The sequence below is a fragment of the Hetaerina americana genome, unplaced genomic scaffold (assembly GCF_022747635.1).
Source record: "Hetaerina americana unplaced genomic scaffold, ioHetAmer1.1.p SCAF_40, whole genome shotgun sequence".
Taxonomy (NCBI): domain Eukaryota; kingdom Metazoa; phylum Arthropoda; class Insecta; order Odonata; family Calopterygidae; genus Hetaerina; species Hetaerina americana.
In genome coordinates, this window is record NW_027286986.1 from 137,501 (window position 1) to 157,500 (window position 20,000).

Genomic DNA, 20,000 nt, shown 5'->3' on the forward strand with positions numbered 1-20,000 from the left:
AGTACTTCACATATAGGTAGAGTAATCATATAATATACACATATGTATAAATATATAATAGGATAGGTAGATCCCTAAAATGCAATAAAAGAAGTGTTTCTTCACGCTCAGGCCAGAAAAATTTCCTGTATTTCATTCCACGTTTATTTTGATGCAAACACCATCACACCGCTTCTCCTATCCTTTATTCCCATATGCTGGATGCTCCCACGTTAAATTTTCTGGTAACCCCACAAATATCCTTATTCTTTGGGGAAATTAATTACTTCTAGTGATGTTCATTCACTGTATAAGACTTTCTACGCTACGCTACCAAAATCGGTAGATTACCTAATAATAATAATAATAATAATAATAATAATATATATATATATATATATATATATATATATATATATATATATATATATATATATATATATATATAATGTTTCTTTTTTCTCTCTTCATACTCTTTTAACTGCATAGTAAACCCTTAACACTATCCAATGTGTTACCATATATAATGTTGACCTTAGTGCATGGGTTTGCCGGTCAGTCAAACATTTTGGCCGGAAGCATACATGAAATTGACTTAATAATTGTTTCACATAAGGGGGTTTTCATGATATGTCACCCTGTAAAACCACCATGAGAATATATTCATAAAAATTCAGATTTATGTGCGTAGGAGATTTTTTATTCATAGAAAGTAATTCATGAGTCGTAATATTTTAATGAGTAATGCAATTTGGCAATTTTGGAGCCTATTTGTCACCATCTCTTCATTATAAGTCCAGTTCACCATTTGAAAAATGTAATGAGCATGTTGAATTCGCTCACTAGAATGATTTAAATCTTATGAGTGAAATTGGAGACGTTTATTTTTGGATTTCAGCCGTTCAACCTTCCCACCTTTTTATCATTCCATTTCCTTGAGTTTGAGGGAAGCCATCTTCCTCTTTTTGTGATGAGGCCATTGCTCAGCGGAATGAAAATCATGAATTACATACTCGACGGAGAACATACTTTAGCATTGCTTCTGTGTGCGCAGGGAACGGTGGAAACTTTGCAGCGTGGAGAAATTTAGCGTTGCACCTTGTTGCGCATTGTTGATTCTGTGTCTTGCAATGCAGGAGACGAGCGATCAGATGAAGGCAGAGCGCCGCATGATGAAGGAGGAGAGGGCGATGCAGATGCAGCAGCAGCAGCAACAACAGGCCGCCATGGGGATGGGCATGCCTCCGCAGCAGCAAGGGGTGGCTCAGCAGGGGCAGTACCGTCAGTACGGTCCCCCACCCCCTGGTTCTGCCGTGCCACCCCATATGCGCCCACATGGGGCAAGGGGTGGGATGATGGGCAGGGGGGGCATGCGAGTTGATGCCCATGGCCAAGTGGTCATCGAGACTGACGAGAACCTGAGCGACAAAGAGATATACCCAGGGGCTCACATGAACATCCCATCCATTGGTGAGCAACATTGGGGAGTGCACTCCGCACTGGTGCCTTTACTTGCCATCATCATTACTACTATTATTATCATTATTACTGTCATTATTAATGCTATTAGTTCCTTGAAAGTAATGGTGCTGTGGAGTTTCATTGTGTTTATGTTCTCCAAATGAAAATAGAATACTTATATGTGAGGAGATGGAAGGTTAAAGAGTTGCTCGTGTAAGAAAAGGAAATCTCTTATGAGGAGTTGTGTAGTAGTGAAACTTTTTTTGAAAATCAAACTGTTTATGATCGATTCAAAGTCTTCTCTTAACTTTGATTGTTTGTCCATGAACCCCTGGCATGCCATATGTTTTATTTTGAATATGATTGATTCCTACTAGAAAGTATCTCTTAAACAATAAGTGTATCTAATCATTTGAATTTCATGTGGTATAGTTCTAAATGAATAATTGGTACCCACTGAAGATCATTCACATTTCATCAGAAGGGAAAACTAGAGGAGATTGTGGATCGTTTTTCTCATGAAAATTAAATTATGGCCAGCATATTTCATCATTGATATTTCATGACATGCCAATTAGGAGTCAGTTGCAGGCAGTTTTAATATTGTGTTTGTATCATCATCAGGAAACGGCTTCAAATCATTACCTTCATGGACAAGTTGCTGGTCCTAAGTAGTCTTGAGCATTTTCTTAGTCACCTCTGTCCTCATTTAACTAGTCCACTTGGGAGTGCATCATTGATCTCAGCAATCATATTATGATCAGAAGATATCCCAGAATACTCCTGGGCCTGTGTGTTCAGAACCACCTGTGATTAATGTTGGTGGTCCTTTAGGTGTGTCAAATGTCTGCCCTATCAACAGGATTTTTTATTTGGAGGAAGAGGGCAAATGCACAGGGGGTCAGTTAGACAAATAAAGGGGATGGGTTGTACAGGCTATTTTTTGCCAAAAATGCAAATGCATGGCTAGCCGCAATTTTGGTGTGTATCGGTGAGTAATGGCAACAGTTGAGTGTTTGAAACAGCGCATGAGTAAGAACACCCACTTTGCTCAAGCACTATTTAAGGGTGATATAACTGAAAGGAAAGATGGAAAATCAGTGATAAGTCAGTAATTACTAAATTTCTTAAAAAAATATGCAGTTGAACTTAAGACAAGGGTTGGATATTTGGAAACATTAGGGACTGTGATCCATAACTTCGGAATTCCAGTTAAGAATAATATCCCTTTTAGTTGAGAGACCAGTTTGTGTTTAGGACGGGCTATTTTCCATACAGACTAATAAAAGCCATGCTACTACCAAAACAGTTGCAGGATCTACTGAAGTGGTATCAGAGGCCTGTCTGGCAATGAGGGATGATTCTCAAAATGTATGCAATGAGATTCCAGAATTTTTATAAAAAAATTAGACAAAAGTAGGTACACTCTACTGGAAAATCAGGAAAATTGGAATCTAAAAGATTAAAATAATTTTATTTTAATTGTTATAGAGATTAAATTACAGAAAGGTATATAAGGTACATAATTAATAGAAAGAGCATATAGCAAATATATAAAAATATTGCATTTAAATGGCCATGCAGAGCATTCTGAAAGTCCCACCTGCATTTATTTGGTGGTAACTACATCACAATTTCCCTTAACTCAGAACATCAGTACAACTTGTATTGACTGGATAAATTTATTTCTTGTGAATAATCCCACAAATCTAAAATAAATGATTGGGATTAACTTCAAATTTTGCTTGGACTACCTACCGTCTTTATTGCTTTGGATGAAGCCAGCATTCACTGGTAGGATCACTGTTTTATGGAGAGGAAGAGGAAATTTGGAAGATTTCAGTGTTCCATGCAGATGCCTAACCTTATTTTGCTTCCAATAATCAGTTGACTTTTGGCATCGTTTTGGAAGGAGTTCATTGTTTATTAAGGATATCTTCACAGGTTCCATGGGCTTTCTTACAATGCCATTAGCATCATGGCTTGCCCTATGAGGATGGTTGCTTGAAAAATTGCTATTCCTTTGCTCTTTATCAGTTTCTCAACAATAAATATGCTTGAGCCCACAGAGTCCCCTTAGTGGAAGGGACTAGTTCAAAAAGTTCCTTATTTTTGGAGAAACTAATATACACTTGACATTATTTTTTAAGAATTATCACTCCAAAATATGATTCCATTTCTTCCTCAAAAAACACCATGTTTTACATCCATGCCCTCACTCATCTCCAACCATTGAGAGTAAACTTGAGGGTGGGAAAATCAATGGTTACAATATTAAATTGAAGCTTTTATTTACAATAGAAAGGATGAATGCTACAGTTCAAAAATATCTTCTTCAAAATTATTGTGAACCACTTTTCCAATATGGCGCAAAACAAAATCTCATTTCTATGGTTAAATCAACTTTCAGGAGCATATTGATCTTAGAAATGGTTGTGAGTATGTTGTTAATTCTGGTCTGATATTCAACTAAGTAGTTCAAGCAGCCATACTTGGTTTTTTCCTTTTTATAAATGCTGTCAAATTTGTGTACAATGGAGTAAAAATGGACTAATCTCATGGGCACAAAAAATAAATTTGTTTGAGACAATCTAGGGTAAATAAGCTGTATTTGGGGACATGTTTAGTGAAAGTTATTAAAACATTGCAAATATTATTGAAATGATCGAGGCAAAAAAATATGTTCAATGATGTAAACATGCAGCATCTGTGGTCCCTACTCAATCATACTACTTTTTACTAAAAAGCTAGAATTGACAGTTGGCATTTACTTGTGTATTGATGACAAACAAGGCAAGGGACCAGTTAGCCAACTGCCTTTTAACACCTACCAAAAAGCATGCAGATTCATTTCTGAGGATGCATAGTGGCATGCTATCTCAATAATTGAAGTTCAAATTTCACTTGAAATTTTTTTGAGTTTTTCAGACTCATCAAGAAGATTGTCATTTTGGTGTACAATATACCATGATTACTAAAAGGGTATGAATCACTGTATTGTTTTGGTTTGATTTCTACTATCTTTATGTTGATAGATCCCAACCGTATAAAATTTAAATAACTAATTAAAATCTACACCCAGGAAACCTTCTCAGAATAGTGCTAGTATTCTATTTCTCTGCCCAATCTCAGGGTTTATAAACTACATGTCAGGGCAATTTTTTCCTCCCTGACTTATTATTTTGCCTGATAAATTTTCTTCTTTCTAAAAATTTACCATACTCTTATAAAGTCATGAATCCTTAGATATGAAATATTTTTCTTTTAATTTGTAAGTCTGTTATTGTGTAATAGTGAAGAATGCCTCTGTGCAGGACTGGGATTTCTTTATGGTTTTGTAGAACACATGTAGAATATTAGGGAATTATCATTTCAGTAAGTATTTCAGGATTATTAGCTGCTTACAAAAATAAAAATTGTGATTGTCCATCACTAAACATATGTTTTATTTCAATAGGTTCAAATAGAACAGAGTATGAAAACAGTTAACTTCTTTTGAATGTTTTGGTTTGTCCTACACTTTTCAGTTTGTCTGAGAATTAAAAAAGTGTATATACTTGATAAAAAATCATTATTTTAAATATCTAAAGCATATTCAAATCAAGTCTTACCCTACATCTAAAGATACTTCCATGCATCTTAAAAAAAGCTTTCGTTTCAGATATAAGTTTACTTCTTACGTGACCTTGCAAATCTTCTTTGCCTTCTCTCTCCTGTGGTAATGCAAGTAGAATAATTTTTTTAATTTTCAATCACTCAAGTCTTTCACCCTGATTCCTCTTTGTTTGTGTTCTTTTGTCTATGTCTTGTCTGTGGAAATTGTTCGTAAATAATATTGAAAAATATGTCTACTATGGTTATGTGTAGGTGTCATAGGTGAGCATTGCACTGAGCTGTGAAAGCCATTTCTAATTTGCATTCATTTGCAACTGTTTAATTCCAAATTCTTAATGATTTAAAATTTTAAGACTATGGTTGGCTGATTATCTATATTTTTCTAACCTATTCACTTATAGTTTCAAATAAAAATGTAGTTAATTATGACATAAAAATGCTGCTATTCATGGTGCCAATCTTCTACACTGTGATATTGGATCTAACTACTTGCTTGGGCTTTAGTAAAATTATTAGGACTAAGATTAGAGTTTAAAATATTGAACTTCTGTGACTAGTGGGTGACATAATTGCAGCTACTGCTCTGCTTAAATATCAAACAATGATATGCAGCATTTAAAATACAGCAATGCTTTTCTGTCATTCTTATATTTAAAGGAAAAATTTTAACTTCTTCATGTGCCACAACTAATGAAATACACAATGCTACTTCAATGCTTCTTAACTGTTAATACTGATTTTTGGGTTACCCATGGTACATGATACTGCTTTAACAAAGCTATTTTTGCCATGTCTCTGGAGTTTTTAAGAATATGTACACGGACTTCAAAGTTTGAAAATATTCAGGAGTATTAACAGTCGTTATTATTTAAATCGAGGAATATTAAGACTTGATTATACGCAGTCTTTATTGAAAAAATCGCCGATTTGCTAAATATCCAAAACTCTTGCCAACTATGATTCTTGGTTTCCATTATCTACAGTACTTGTTATTCGAGCACTTGGAGATTGTGAGATCCATGGCCTTGAAAATCAAGTCAAACACCTTAACATTGCAAATGAAGCATGATGACATTCAATTCAGGCTTTGGAGCAATTGATATGTGAACCATTCACGTCATTGCTTGGGTTGAAGCACTTGATATGGAGGTATATATTTGCTTCATGGTACCTCTGTGGGAAGTTTGAAGCACTTTGACATGAGAATTCAGATGGTAAGACATCACTCCCATGTGTATTAAGCAAGAATTAGAATGAACCTGTTTGCAGCTAATTGCGACACTCATTGACCATGACATCTGCACAAGGAGAAATAAGTGACTGATGGCATGATATTTTCTACATTTAGTGAATATATATTTGGGAAAAAATGTTATCCTTTATCTACGATGTAATGCACAAATGTATTATTACACATTCAAGCCTATTCAAAGAATAATATTACCTATTTATGACGGTAAATATTTGTGAAAGGTTGGTTTATCATTGCATATGAGGGAGAAAAAGATGGGCAAAGTTAATTTAGCGTTGAAAAAAGCAGTGGAATGGAATGAGACTTATGGCGGACTATCACTGGATGAGGAAAAGGGCACAAGCGATGTTCCCATTCTGCTTGAGGTTGAAGCAAATTTAAATTATTTGCAAGGAATAGGTGGGTGATTGGAGCTCGTCAATCACTCATAAATATTGCTAATTGAAAATAATTATGCTTCAAGACCACATTTTTGTGTCATGGAAAGAGCTGACTTGGAAATTTATTGCGACCTCCAATGTATGTTAAGGGAATCACTAAGCCATAAATAGTTATTTTTTCTCACTCCTCCATAGTAGCACTGTTTTGTCAAATTGGGAGAACTTGGCTTTTTACCTCATGCATCTCCATTCTGAAACAATTCACCGCAAATCCTTTTTTCTCAATATTTTACCTTGATGAAAGAATCCGAAATTCAGCTTCTGCTTCTCATGTTTGCAACTCTGTCCATTTATTAGCCACAAAAATTAAGGTTTTACCTGGCAGAAAATAATTATGTTTCACAATGAACATTGTTTCATTCTTAAAATTTAGCCATGAGCTTGGCCATGCCTCAATGAATCCCACAGCCACCATCAGATGTGATTTATGTATTGCTGGCAAGTGCTCTTCTAAAAAATTCCAAAGAAACTGCGGGAGATGCCGCAACAGTAACTTTTAACGGAGTCATCCGCTAATGTGCATTTCAATGCAACAATTTCAGAGTGTAAAAATCCCAGTCAAGGCGAATGATTTTTACACTCTGAAATTGTTGCATTGAAGTGCTCTTCTCTTAACTCAGTCAGGCTCACCATCTTCAAAATGTTAGCGTCATTGATCTTTCAAATTTTAAATTTTACTAAACTTATTACCTGCTTATTGTCAAAAATAAAATTAATGGATCTAGAATAAAATAATGGGTCTATTTGAATAAAATAAGTTTTCATTTTAACAATTTTTCCATGGGCATTCATATTTTCACTATCCCAACTTAGCAGCAGTGGTGTGCTAAAAATGATCGAGAAAATGCAACAGGTGAACAGCACAGGTGATAATAAATGCACAGTGAGATATTTAACATTGGCACTTACTGCCTTAAATCTCTTGAGGATGTTGTGCACTAATTATTGAAGATATTGAAAAGGGAATGACATCTTCTAATATGATGAAATTTAGGCTAATTTTATATTGGCTTTTGTTTTTATTTAAATTGGTGAATTTTGGCTTTTGCATGAAGCAGAGTAAGTTTACTACATTTTCCGGTGAACTTTTCTTGCTTGGTTGCAAATATATGCATAGCTTATACAAAAAATGGGTCACAGTCTCACACGTTATAATGTCCTTACAATAGTTTTAAACTGAATGCTCTTTTGAGATTCTCCTAACTATACATTTTTTCTAAAGTACAGGCTATGAATTCAAATGCATAATGCATAGTGTGCTCTCATATTGATGAAATAAGAGTTTCAGATATGTACTTCATGCTTGCTTGAACAACAAAAAATATATAATTCTATCTGCCAAACTCCGCAGTCCTTCAGTCTTGAATATTGTCATTTTAGACTGTGGACTGAACAATATCTGGTTGTATTATTGTGTATGGTTTTCAAACCCCACCACTAGAAACCATTAGATTGCATTATAAAAAAGTTCCAGGAATGACTTTTACCAATGTGTTGAATTTAAACTTAATTTACACTCAAATGAATGCAGTGCTTAAATTTTTCAATCAGCTCCCTAATTATTTGGGTATTCATCTAATCCTTCACCACACCTATGGGTGACACTGATGCACAGTTGCCATACTCTGTGTAAGCACTGTTTTAAATCAAGATACCTTGGTAACTTTAATAGGTATTAAATGAAACTCTGACTGCATCATTATGTTGGGATAATAATTTGCGACAATAGAAAGAATTTTTATCAAGATTCAATTGATGAAATGGGTGCAACAATTGTTGTGAGCATCAATGTATAAGTTATGGGATTAACATAAATCAGTATAAGATAAAAGTAATGAGATTCTCAATAATCAGAAAGGTGATATTAAGTGTTCTCAAAGTATGAGGAAAACTACTGCAACTGGTAGAGAACTACCAGCAGATAGCTCTTTGAGGCTTTCTGTGGTCTGATGATGTGGAAGTTCTTTGTCTGCAGGGATCTCTTCCATGTAAGTTCATTTTTTGGGGTAACAAAAATGGGCATCTGCAAAGAAATCTAGGAAAGCACAAAGCTTCTGCCAGCATAGTTTCCTCAATTTTCCTCAACTTCAGTTTTGGATAAATATTTGTGTAGTAACAAGAGCATTGGATTTCGTTAATTGCAGAAACTTATGCAATGATGAGAGAGACTTTGATAATCAAGTCAGGTTAAAAGACAATAATTGAAAAAAAAACTATCAAAAATTTCAATTTGTTACAAATGCTGTACTTGAGGAAAGATGATGAGCATAGAGTTGGCGATTCAAAGAGGTGGGTTTCGGGAAGAATGCAGAGGGCATAATAAGTGGAGGAAGATGATATTGTTTTGAATAAAATACAATGTATGCATTCAAGTGAAATGTTGAAGGTCATGATGGAGGGAAACTTATGGGGAAGAGGGCATTTTTGAGGGCAATGAAATGGAATGGGAAGGAGACAGGAAAGAGTACCAAGTGTGTATTGACAATTTGAAATAGTTTTCTGGAGTCACCTAAAACCTAACTCTAATTGGTGGACTGTCAGTGACAATGAAATGAAAAGGTGTACATTTGCAAATATGTATGAATGTAACAATTTTTAATAGATTTTTACATGTATTTCATGGAAAATAATGTGTCATTGTCACTTATTCCTGCTTTTCATATGCTTTTTATAATCTCTACTTGAGTTTTCTGTTTTTAATTAATTATTCTCCATGTGCAAAATGATATTTCTAATGTTACTTCTAATATTAGGCATTTCTCACTTCATTCATTGACTCCAGTAGATTCTTAGTTGTTAACAAACTTATTTTCTGTTTCAAAGTCTTCAGGTGGGCCTTCAAAAACAATGACCTCTATTTTATCCCTAAGATATATTTCTTTTAGGTTAACAATTCTGCAATAGAAAATTCAGTAATTAGGAATCAGTGATCAGTTGATGGTTTAAATTGCAGTTCTTTTTTTACCTTGTTGAGCAAGCTCATCGATATCCTTTACCTATCCAATAATGATAACCTTCTATCTCAAGCAAATTATGTCATTGTCCAGAAATCCCTCTTTGAGTTGAAAGCTTGACAACTTCTAGAAGTGTGTCTTCTGCCAGTGTCTCTTTGATCTATGCTGGATATTATACTATTACAAAATTGCAATCAGTGTCAGTACCCTTGTTTGTACTTTTTAACCCACTTTTCATGTAATTTATTACATCAAAAATTGAATTGCTTAAATATAGAGTAAAAAATCAACTGTCCAACAATTGTTTTTATTCATCATTTTCTTCACAGTCAATAAGGGATTTCAGCATTCTGGTAAGTTATTGCAACAATGTTTCTGGCCTAAGGAGCTGATTTTAATGTCGTTGTGTCAGTGAAAGGCCCAGTAGATAAAGGTTACCTCCATTGTACATTGTATCGATAACTTTATGCACATTAAATCTGTAGGACTTTGCATATTTTCACTGGTAGTCAGACAATGACTCGATCTTAATATCAGCATGCTAGTCATGGCGTAGAAAAGATTTCAGAATCCATAACCATCATATATTTCAGGGTCAGACACAATTTAAGATGTGGAGATAAAAATTTGCCCAAGGAGTCAAATAGTATCAATTTGGATTTTTTGTATAAGTCCAATATGTGTTAAATAGTAGCTGTTGCATATGAATCCTTGTGTTCTAATTTCCAAAAAAACAAAATTTACCATCATGTTTGGTAAAATTTTGATGAAATTTGTTATTGTTCAACCCTTGAAAAGAAATAGTGTAATGGTTTCAATTCCTTATCATTCAGCCTTAGCCCTCACAATCTTGTTCACTTTTTTTCTAAAGCCCCGAGTGATCTCCAGCTTACACATGTCGCTTTAATTCTACATGAACATCTCATCATTACACATGACATTAAATTTCTTATCCCAATTTTTTAATATACTGAAATAGCTGCAGTGTAATGCCATGGTTTCTTATGTATGATTCAGTATTTTCAAATGTGTTGGTTATTTTTTTTCAAATGAAGTTTTCATGAAATATTTTCTTCAGTTCAATGTTAATCTTAATAATAATAATGTTTTTGACAAAGTGAGTGCATAATGATGATGGCATTTTAGAGAGATGCATTTTCGAGATGAATTTGAATTATTTACAATGTGACTGCTAATCATATATATTCCATTTGGACTGTGCCTTGAACTAATTCAGTATTATGAAATCTTATCCGTGATAATTTCTGTAAGAAATGTGTGTGAATATTTCAGTGATTTTTCTTTACTAGAAAAATGTAAGGAATTGAAAAGAATTAATGGCATACATTAAACTTGCTAATGCTGACTTGTGATGACCATATCTCCCAATTCAGGTATTAGTCCACAGAAGGTACATTAGCATATTAGAGTATTAGAGATGAGTTTTTCAACTATTCTTGCATGTTGCAAGGAACACATACTACTGACTCAGTATTAGGTAACATGGGTAGGTTTAAACATAATTGGATATAGAAGAGAAAATTAGGCTACATGCTGGCCTTGTAGTTTTGTGTGGTGTTATTTTGAGTAGCTTATATTTGTATAAAATATTGATACTGCATGGAATTGGAATATTAGAGCTATATTGTTGTAAGTGATGTTGCATTTTAAATTGTCATATTATGTTACTTTAAAGATTAAAACCTTTAAGTTATCCTTGCTAAGGCTATTGTAATGCTGATTTTGTGTGCTAAAATCATTTAATTCTTTCAATGTAACCCTGCACATTTGGTGGCCTATACCCCCTTCACTTTCTGTAAGTCTGTTTAGTGTTCTGTAGTGTTATTTGATTGAACTTTGATGAATTTTTATTGCTATGCCATTTTAAATTTATCAGAAATTAAAAACCTAAAATTGTAGTGATATTCAAGTACTTCTTTCCTTTCTCTCAATCCCATATCCATTTAATATCAAATATAGTAAAAGTGCTTGACTGTTTTCTACTTAAATGTTGATACCTCAATGTAGAAGTTATTGTTGATAATTATTTTGATTAATTTTCATGTTTTGTCTCAAATCATTGCAAAAAAATATTGACAGTTATTTACTGAAAGTATAGATCAAAATAATTATAAAAAAATCACTAATGTGATTTTTTTCTTGATTGAAGTTGCTATTTGAATTTCAGACTTAAACTTATAACTAGTGAAATAATGAGACAACAAATGATATATTTCAGATGAACAGTAATAATAAGAGATAATATTCTAACTCTTGAAAATATTAATAAATTACTAAGTTAAAGTTTTCATAGTTTTAAAATCCTATTAAAAGAGATTTTTCAGCAATTCAAATAGAACTTAATTTGTCCATTTTCATTTCAGTAAAATAACTTATGGGCATGGTTTAAAAGTTACTTCTTGACAATTTCCACTTCAATAGATAAAAGCATGGATTGAGAACTTATGAACTGGAAACTTTCTTTTCTTGATTTCTTATGAAATATAAATATGATTCAAAAGTCATTCAATGCTTAAATGTCAGCAAACATCGTACGCCTGTTTCAACCTCTCTATTACCTTTTAAATGCACCTCTTAATTTTATTTTTGTATCGAAACCGTTGAGGAATCTTGTAAATGTTTGTAATGAGTCTCGTGCTATGTCTGGATGGTCCAATATAGTATTTTCGCATAATCCAATGGCATTTAATCTTACTCCTCAGCCCTAAATGTTGGTCTCCTCTTCTTTTTTGCTATTTTTTCAGAAATAACAAAAGACTCAGCAAGTGAGGGTAACTTCAGTGAGGATGACTACGATCCCTCGAGGCGTGGAGCTCCCGGGATGAGAGGGGTGCATTACACAGAGAGGATGCCACGGAGTCACATGGACACTCGGCAGGGTCCTCGCCCACAGCAAGTGATGGGAGGGCCTGGCCCTCAGGGACCCAGGTATGTTTGCGTCTTTCGATTCCAAGAAGCAGTAGCTGTCTATTTTTAGGTTCACTAGTAGCACGTAATTTACATGACATCTTGAGTATGTGTAAATATTAACACATTTGTTGCTCGGTGAAGAGGTATGTGCAGTGACTTCATTTGACACTATCTTGTTTTCAAGCATTCTATTCCCCAGTCCATTAGATTAACTATGATTTTTGAAGTTAGAAGTTATGAAAATTTCTTGGATCAGACCAAAAAGTTTTTTAATGCTACCTCTTCATAGTAAGAAAAAAATAGAATCATTGCATTAAAAAATTGCAATTATATTAACTTTTATACATCGTACAATCCCTGAAATTCATCATCACTGCTGCTAAAATCTTCTGCACAGTTATTTTGCAATGTGAAATTCTGTAACCTTCTTTCACATTCCAGTGGCAGTTTTTGTAATATTGTAGTTCTGGTATGCATGCAGTGGCAATTTTTCTTCATGATTTGTTCACACCATAATGTTGTTTTGGGAAAATCATCAATAGACATACCTATCACTAATTTTCTTGCTTCAAAATAATTTTTTAATCCCATTATTCCTGTCTTTAATCCAGTTCTAAACATGTTCCTTGAGCTTTGGCCATTCAGGACCATGTGAAATTAAAGCTTTTTGTTACTCTTTTACTATCTGACTAGATGTATACACATGTTGTAAACATCAGAAATATATTTTCATTCTTACGTAAATTGCAAAATTACTCAGTTTAGGATAACTAGGCATATGAAATATCAAGTGATTTTCTTCTAAATCTGGCAGTGAGATCTATTTCAGCTTAAAGTGGTGAGGAATGACCCATATGCAAAGAATTGAATTCGTGGAATGACATGATTTCTGGGGATGGTTAGAAGAATGCTACATCATCCCCTTTGATTTAATCTTAGCCATTTAAATCACTTTCTGTCTCATTGATGGTGAATATCAGGCCCTTCTATCTGGAAACATTGGCAATTATGTGATCTTAAAAATGGATAGAATGACAAAGTCTATTCAGGCGTTAAATGTTTGAGAGAAGCAAGAAGTGGAGATAACCCGCAGAAGATGAGTGAACAATTAAATTCATATTCCCTCTCCATAAGAAGGAATGCATTCTGAATATTCCAGAAATAAAAAATAAATATTGTGTATAATTTTAACTCCTAGCTCTAGTGATAGACTTGTGAGGGGCAGTCTAATGAAAACCTATCAGACAAGCAAATTAAACCAGTTCACACACCGGCAAAGACATAACCCAACAACTGCTTGCACCTGTGAGTTGTCACTATGCAGTTCTCCTACCACAGTGAGATCAATGCATAACAATGAATTACATAACGATGGCAGTATCAATACATAACAACAATGTTGCCACCTTTTGTGCGGACTGGATTTTATGGTTGGTGTTCAGTTTTCAATTGACTGTCCCTTATACCCTCATGAAAGTATTTCAAAGGCTGAAGTCAAAAACAATTTAAATGCATTTTCCCACAATTTGTTCCGCATCAGCAAAACTTCCAACAAGTCTTCCATAGCCTCCAATAATTTGCAGAGGAATATAGGTAAAGATTGAAATTTTGACTAAAGAATAAAAGCTATACGAACAAAGTATGGTAGTTTGCTTTTCTGTTATATATTTAAATTTTAAAGTTGACCATTCATTTTGTTTACTTTGTTTGGTGATATATGGCTTGTTTTTTCTTGAAAAATTTGTTCTACAAAGTCATTGCAATATTCATAAGATTTACTACAGCCACAACTCATGGGAAACTCTCAGATAATGGAAAATGTTTGTACTATTAAAATTGGAATCAATAGTTTTGATTTAGACAGTGAGTTAGATTGTTTTAACATCTTGGTGAATAGTAAAAGAAAATAAGAAAATGACATTAGCATGTGTCAACTTAACGGAGGGTTCCTTTCTGTGGTTAAAAATGAAAGAGAATCCAATGGTAGCTCAAATAGCAGATTGGTCAAATTTCCCATTTGAAGTGGGAGTAGTGGAAGGAAGGCAACTAAATATAGATGTCATTTCATGCTTCATCAACTGCAGATACATGTCATGGCATTGAGCCAGTGGATAGAAGTATGCATTATTGATTCATGCTTGTGGAAAAACATTTGTTTTCAAATTCTTGTGATAAACACTCACTGGAGCAATTGCTACCTTCCTCAACACAAAGAGTTAAGTTATGCTCTTCATTCCCAGTCAATTTTATTTGGGATTTTAAAGGGCATTGAAAGTCAGTGGCCAGATACAGAAATATGATAATAATTTTTTGTAAGTTCAACCATGTTGAGGCTGGATATTTTGATGCTCTTGAATTTCAAATGACAAGTTTTTACTGAGAATGAGTTCTTGTCCTTGGTGTCAATGTCAATGCCAAGGTTGCACTACAATCAGAAAAGTAAATACAGAGTTATGCCCTTGGACGTCTCTAGTAGGCTGGGACTTGTCTGTGTAAAGAGAGCGGTGAGGGGTTAATGGTGGCGGAGGAGGCAACTAGCTCTCTCCAACTCATTTCAACACATAATGGAGCATAACCATTGATTCATGGAAGTCTATCTCTCTCAAGTTACTGCATGCACAGGCTTAACTGTGGAGCATTATTTTGGGAATAATTCCTTCAGGAAGGAACTTTGCAGCAGCCAAATACCTCCTCTAATAACTAATAATTATTCACCCTACTGAAGCAACCCTGAGTACTGGCATAGATGCACTCCCAAAGAACCCCTCACTCATTTGAAAAAAATCATCTTATTATTAAATGCCTCTCTTCAGCAAGAAGGGATGATAGGTGAAGTCCTAAATCTTGGAACGCCATGTAAAGTGAGTGGTAATTAATTTGAGAATCTAGAGAGAATGCTCACCTCACATATTTGCTGCCAGAGGTCTCAGAGCAATAGCCTAAAAGATTTGTTTTATCAATCTCACCTTACGCAATGGTTTCACTCAATCTTCTTCATGTCCAAGATTATGCTGATTGTATTATGAGCTTATTATGTGTGTCTGTCTGCCCAATTTGATGGTGTTGATTTTCCTTTGCATACTTAACTAATTTATAGATATACTTGTATATGCAATAGATAGTTATAATTTTAGACTTTAAAAAGTATGACATGCCAACAAGTTTTTAAATGGCTTTTTATTTGGAACAGAGGTATATTTTCATACTCTTTCAGTGTCTCCACAGCAATAAGCAGTACTTAATATAGCTTTAGAATAAGTCATGTGCATTCATTGGGGTGAAATATGAGACTTGAGCAGTTTTCTAATTAGATACAGAACTAAGCACAATTTAATGTATATACCTTTGGTGTGGTCCTCCCAAGATTGTTTCTTGTCAAGATGGAGCCTTAACAACTTTGCAGAAGTAATCTATTTAAGAATTTCTTTCATTATTGAAAGTCGCAATGTAGTGCATATGCTTCAGCCTTTTTATCATGTTGCTCAGCTCATTTATTCAGCTGTTAATCGATATGGAATTGACTAAGGTCTTATAAGAATGGTACATGTGCATATGCAATGGCTTCCTTTTGGAGATCAACATGAAGTTATCTTCTCTTAATCATTTTTCTCACCCAATCTTTTTCATTTTTCTCCTAGGACTAGTACCAATACCAAGTCCTAGGCATAAAAAATACCTAGAATCCTTGCCCTAAATGCTGGTAACTGTGATTTCTAAAATTCTTGCTGATATCAAATTATTGTTGCCTAGTTTTCTAGTTGCTCTTGTTACCAATTGTTCACTCCACATATGTTTAAAATGGTTAAAATACGGCAAATGTAGTCTAAATTAATAATTTATTTGCATGGTAATCTATTGCAACCTTCAGCTCAAGATTTATCATCTTGATAATAAGGAACCAATGTTGCGATCATCTTAAGTATTGGTATCTAGTTTTCTTTTCTTACTGAACCCCTGTTTATGGCAAAAATGACCATCAAAGGTGTACCTTAATTGTCTTTATTCATTCTTTATCTGTATCCACTTAAAGACTGTTGAAGTTGACTTTATTTCTTACCACTTTTAAAGAACAGCTTTTCAGGATAAATGGTACTATTAAAAAATCAAATCAGCCAACAGGTGACTTGGGGAGGCTTCACAATATGCATTGTATGTTACCAAATTTATATATTAATTGGAGGCAACAGTTTTCAGCAATATTGACATTTGCCGAGTGGGAAATGTTATGTAATGCCTAAGTAATTGTTCAAAAATCTCTTAGGAGGCATTATTTGGTGGACATTTGCTGGCTTAAAAGTATTTACTTATTTTTGTGTTTCATTTGTTTATTTGAAAAGTGAACATCAGTGGATTTCATTTTAATTAGTGATAGGCCAGTTTGGTTCTTTGTTTCCCAGTTCCATTGGTTTTTGAGACTACAAGTATTGAGTCAGAAACAACATTTTTCAAAAGTTAATTCAAAAACATCATTTCTACGACTGATAGTTATATCAAATTGATGTAGTTTCACGCAGTAAAACCTCATATAAATTCATTGTATCTCCAAATCATGTCAAATGCCCCATGAAATATTTATAGATCAAAGTATTACTGTGTTGCCCTTTATGTGAGCATAAAATGGTCACTCACTTAACTGGGATTCCCAATTAGAGCTCATCTTGATAAATTACATAATGAATTGGAATTACTGTATTTTCTTATTGATAATGCATGCGTTTTCTACACAAAAATGTTTGCATGGTCAAAAAACTGACAATGCGTGTTGTGTAATGAAAATTGAAAAAATCCAAGCACAGACATATTTTTATACACACACATACTACAATATAGATGTATTTTTACACACACTATATTTTATTTTTACTTTACATGGAAATAGATGTAAGGAAAACAGGTAGGAACATGTATAAAGGACGACCACAGTAGAGGTGGGGAAGGCGGAATCGAATGGATCACAAGAGTAACAATATTTCTTTGACCGGGACATGAACATTGGATCTTTCCACTTGCCAGGCGGATGCTCTAATAGCTTGAGCTATTGAGGAAACGTAATTTACACTGAGATCCATGGGTTTAATATGTTACCAAGTGCCCCGATTCTTTGGCCAAAGAGAATTTATATATTTATATATATAACCCATAAACACTGTAATCAACCCGAAGGTCGGTTTAATAATAATAATAATAATAATAATAATACTTTATCCATTTTAAAAATGGTACAACCATATTAAATGTCGTCAATATAAGTATTATTTAACATATAAACATACTTTCTTAAATGTGATGAAGATTGTCACAAAAGAATTCATCCAATGAGTAAAGTGGGTGAGCAAGTAACCAGGTATATACCCTATTCTTGAAACTCTGGATACCATCTGATTTCAACTGAGTAGGCAGATAGTTATACAGTCGTATGTTCATATTGTGAAATGTGTTGTAAGTTGATGACAATCTACAATAAGTAGTATTTAGATTCGATTTACCTCTTGTGGAATAGTTATGGAGGTTGGATCTTAATTGGTAAGTTTCTAGATTAACTTTCACATGAATCAGAGCCTTAAAGATATACAAACAAAATACAGTCATGATTCTATACCTAATAAAAAAAGGTTTGCAGGAATCACGTGGTGGTATATTAGCAAGAGAGCGAATAGCTCTCTTTTGCAGTAGCAAAATTTGTTTAACATGAGGGGAATGACCCCATAACTCAACACCATAATTCAAATTACATTGAAAGAAGGCATGGTAAAGTGTTAAACGATACTCATTTGAAATGATAAAGTTGAGCTTTCTTAACATATAAACAGCTTTACTAAGTTTATTACAGGTCTGACTGATGTGAGTCTCCCAATTAAGTTTTGTATCAATATAAATTCCTAGTATTTTAGCAGTTTCAATATCAGTTATTTTTGATTTAAGACTGCACACAATATGCTGAGTTTTGTTAGTATTTAATTGTAAATGATTAACATCAAACCATTCCTTAGCCTGTTTTTGGATAGCGCTAGATCGTAACTTTGCATCTTCTGGATGTTGACACTTTTGCCCAAAAGTAGTGTCATCAGCATATAAAACAGATCTAGGTTTCATATTACAGGGCAAATCATTAATCATGATAATGAAAAGTACTGGGCCAAGCACAGAGCCCTGTGGTACACCACATTTTACTTTAAGAGCTGCAGACCGACAGCCATCAAGTTCAACCAATTGGTGGCGATCATCCAAATATGACTTCATTAGTTTCAGAATAGGTGAAGGTAGAGTTCACCCAGAACTAAGCCCTATTCGGCGTGTGAAAATTCACACATCAGGGTAAGGGGGCCAGTTCCTTTCCCTGTGCCGGTTATGGTTTCCCATCAGGGGGATGTTTCACCCACCAAAAGGAGAAAAAGACAACACACAAGAGGAAAGAGTGTAGGTAAGCAATCATACAATAAATAAGAAAGGATAGGAACAGTGAGTTTGATGGAACGCATAGCCAGAAGAAAGAGACAAGGCACATTGGCTAAATACACATTCAAACACGAAATCTCGTCATATGGCAAACAAATTTTCATTCACATGGAAACAGATATCATTGATAGATATCGATTCCACCTTCCCCACATTTACTGTGTTTGTCCTTTATATGTGTTCCTATCCCTTTCCCTTACATCTATTTCCATGTGAATGAGTCTTTATTCGTCGTATGGTGCCATATAACATTCATATATAATATATATATATATATATATATATATATATATATATATATATATATATATATATATATATATATATATATATATATATATATATATAAAAATAAATAAATAAATAAATATATGTGTGTATATATATATATATATATATATATATATATATATATATATATATATATATATATATATACATTATATATATATATATATATATTTATATATATAACCCATAAACACAGTAATCAACCCGAAGGTCGGTTTAATAGCTGATGGTAGAGTTCACCCAGAACTAAGCCGTATTCGGCGTGTGAAAATTCACACATCAGGGTAAGGGGGCCAGTTCCTTTCCCTGTGCCGGTTATGGTTTCCCAGGAAGACCTGGTACCCGAAAAATCACTTTAGCTTGGGTGTAGCTGCATTGCCTTTCTCAAGGCAGATCAGGCAGAAAATAAGACTAAGGCCATATGGGAAATAATTAATGAAGCCAAGGGAGCAGGAAAACAAAGAGTCAAACTCAATATCAATGACCCCAAAGGCCATCCTATCTCCAACTACAGCATCCTAGCAAATAGTTTCAATGAATTTTTCTCCAAAACAAGTGCCCCCCTAAATCCAGCTCACCCATTGGAGCCAAGCTTTACCAGCTCTTGCAAATCCTTATTTC

General features: G+C 34.0%; 1 protein-coding gene across 19 annotated transcripts in view; it reads left to right on the top strand.

Moving 5' to 3' along the window:
• LOC139692755 (RIMS-binding protein 2-like) overlaps window positions 1-20,000 on the top strand; it is a 133,775-nt gene that overhangs the window by 75,899 nt on the left and 37,876 nt on the right. For 17 of the 19 annotated variants that reach the window (XM_071591010.1, XM_071591011.1, XM_071591023.1 and 14 more), the window contains 3 exons: window positions 1,116-1,449; window positions 10,031-10,054; window positions 12,467-12,650. In XM_071591010.1, coding sequence (XP_071447111.1) covers window positions 1,116-1,449; window positions 10,031-10,054; window positions 12,467-12,650 — 542 coding nt within the window. The remainder of the gene's footprint in view (window positions 1-1,115; window positions 1,450-10,030; window positions 10,055-12,466; window positions 12,651-20,000) is intronic. The other 2 variants (XM_071591017.1, XM_071591029.1) reach the window with 1 other exon arrangement.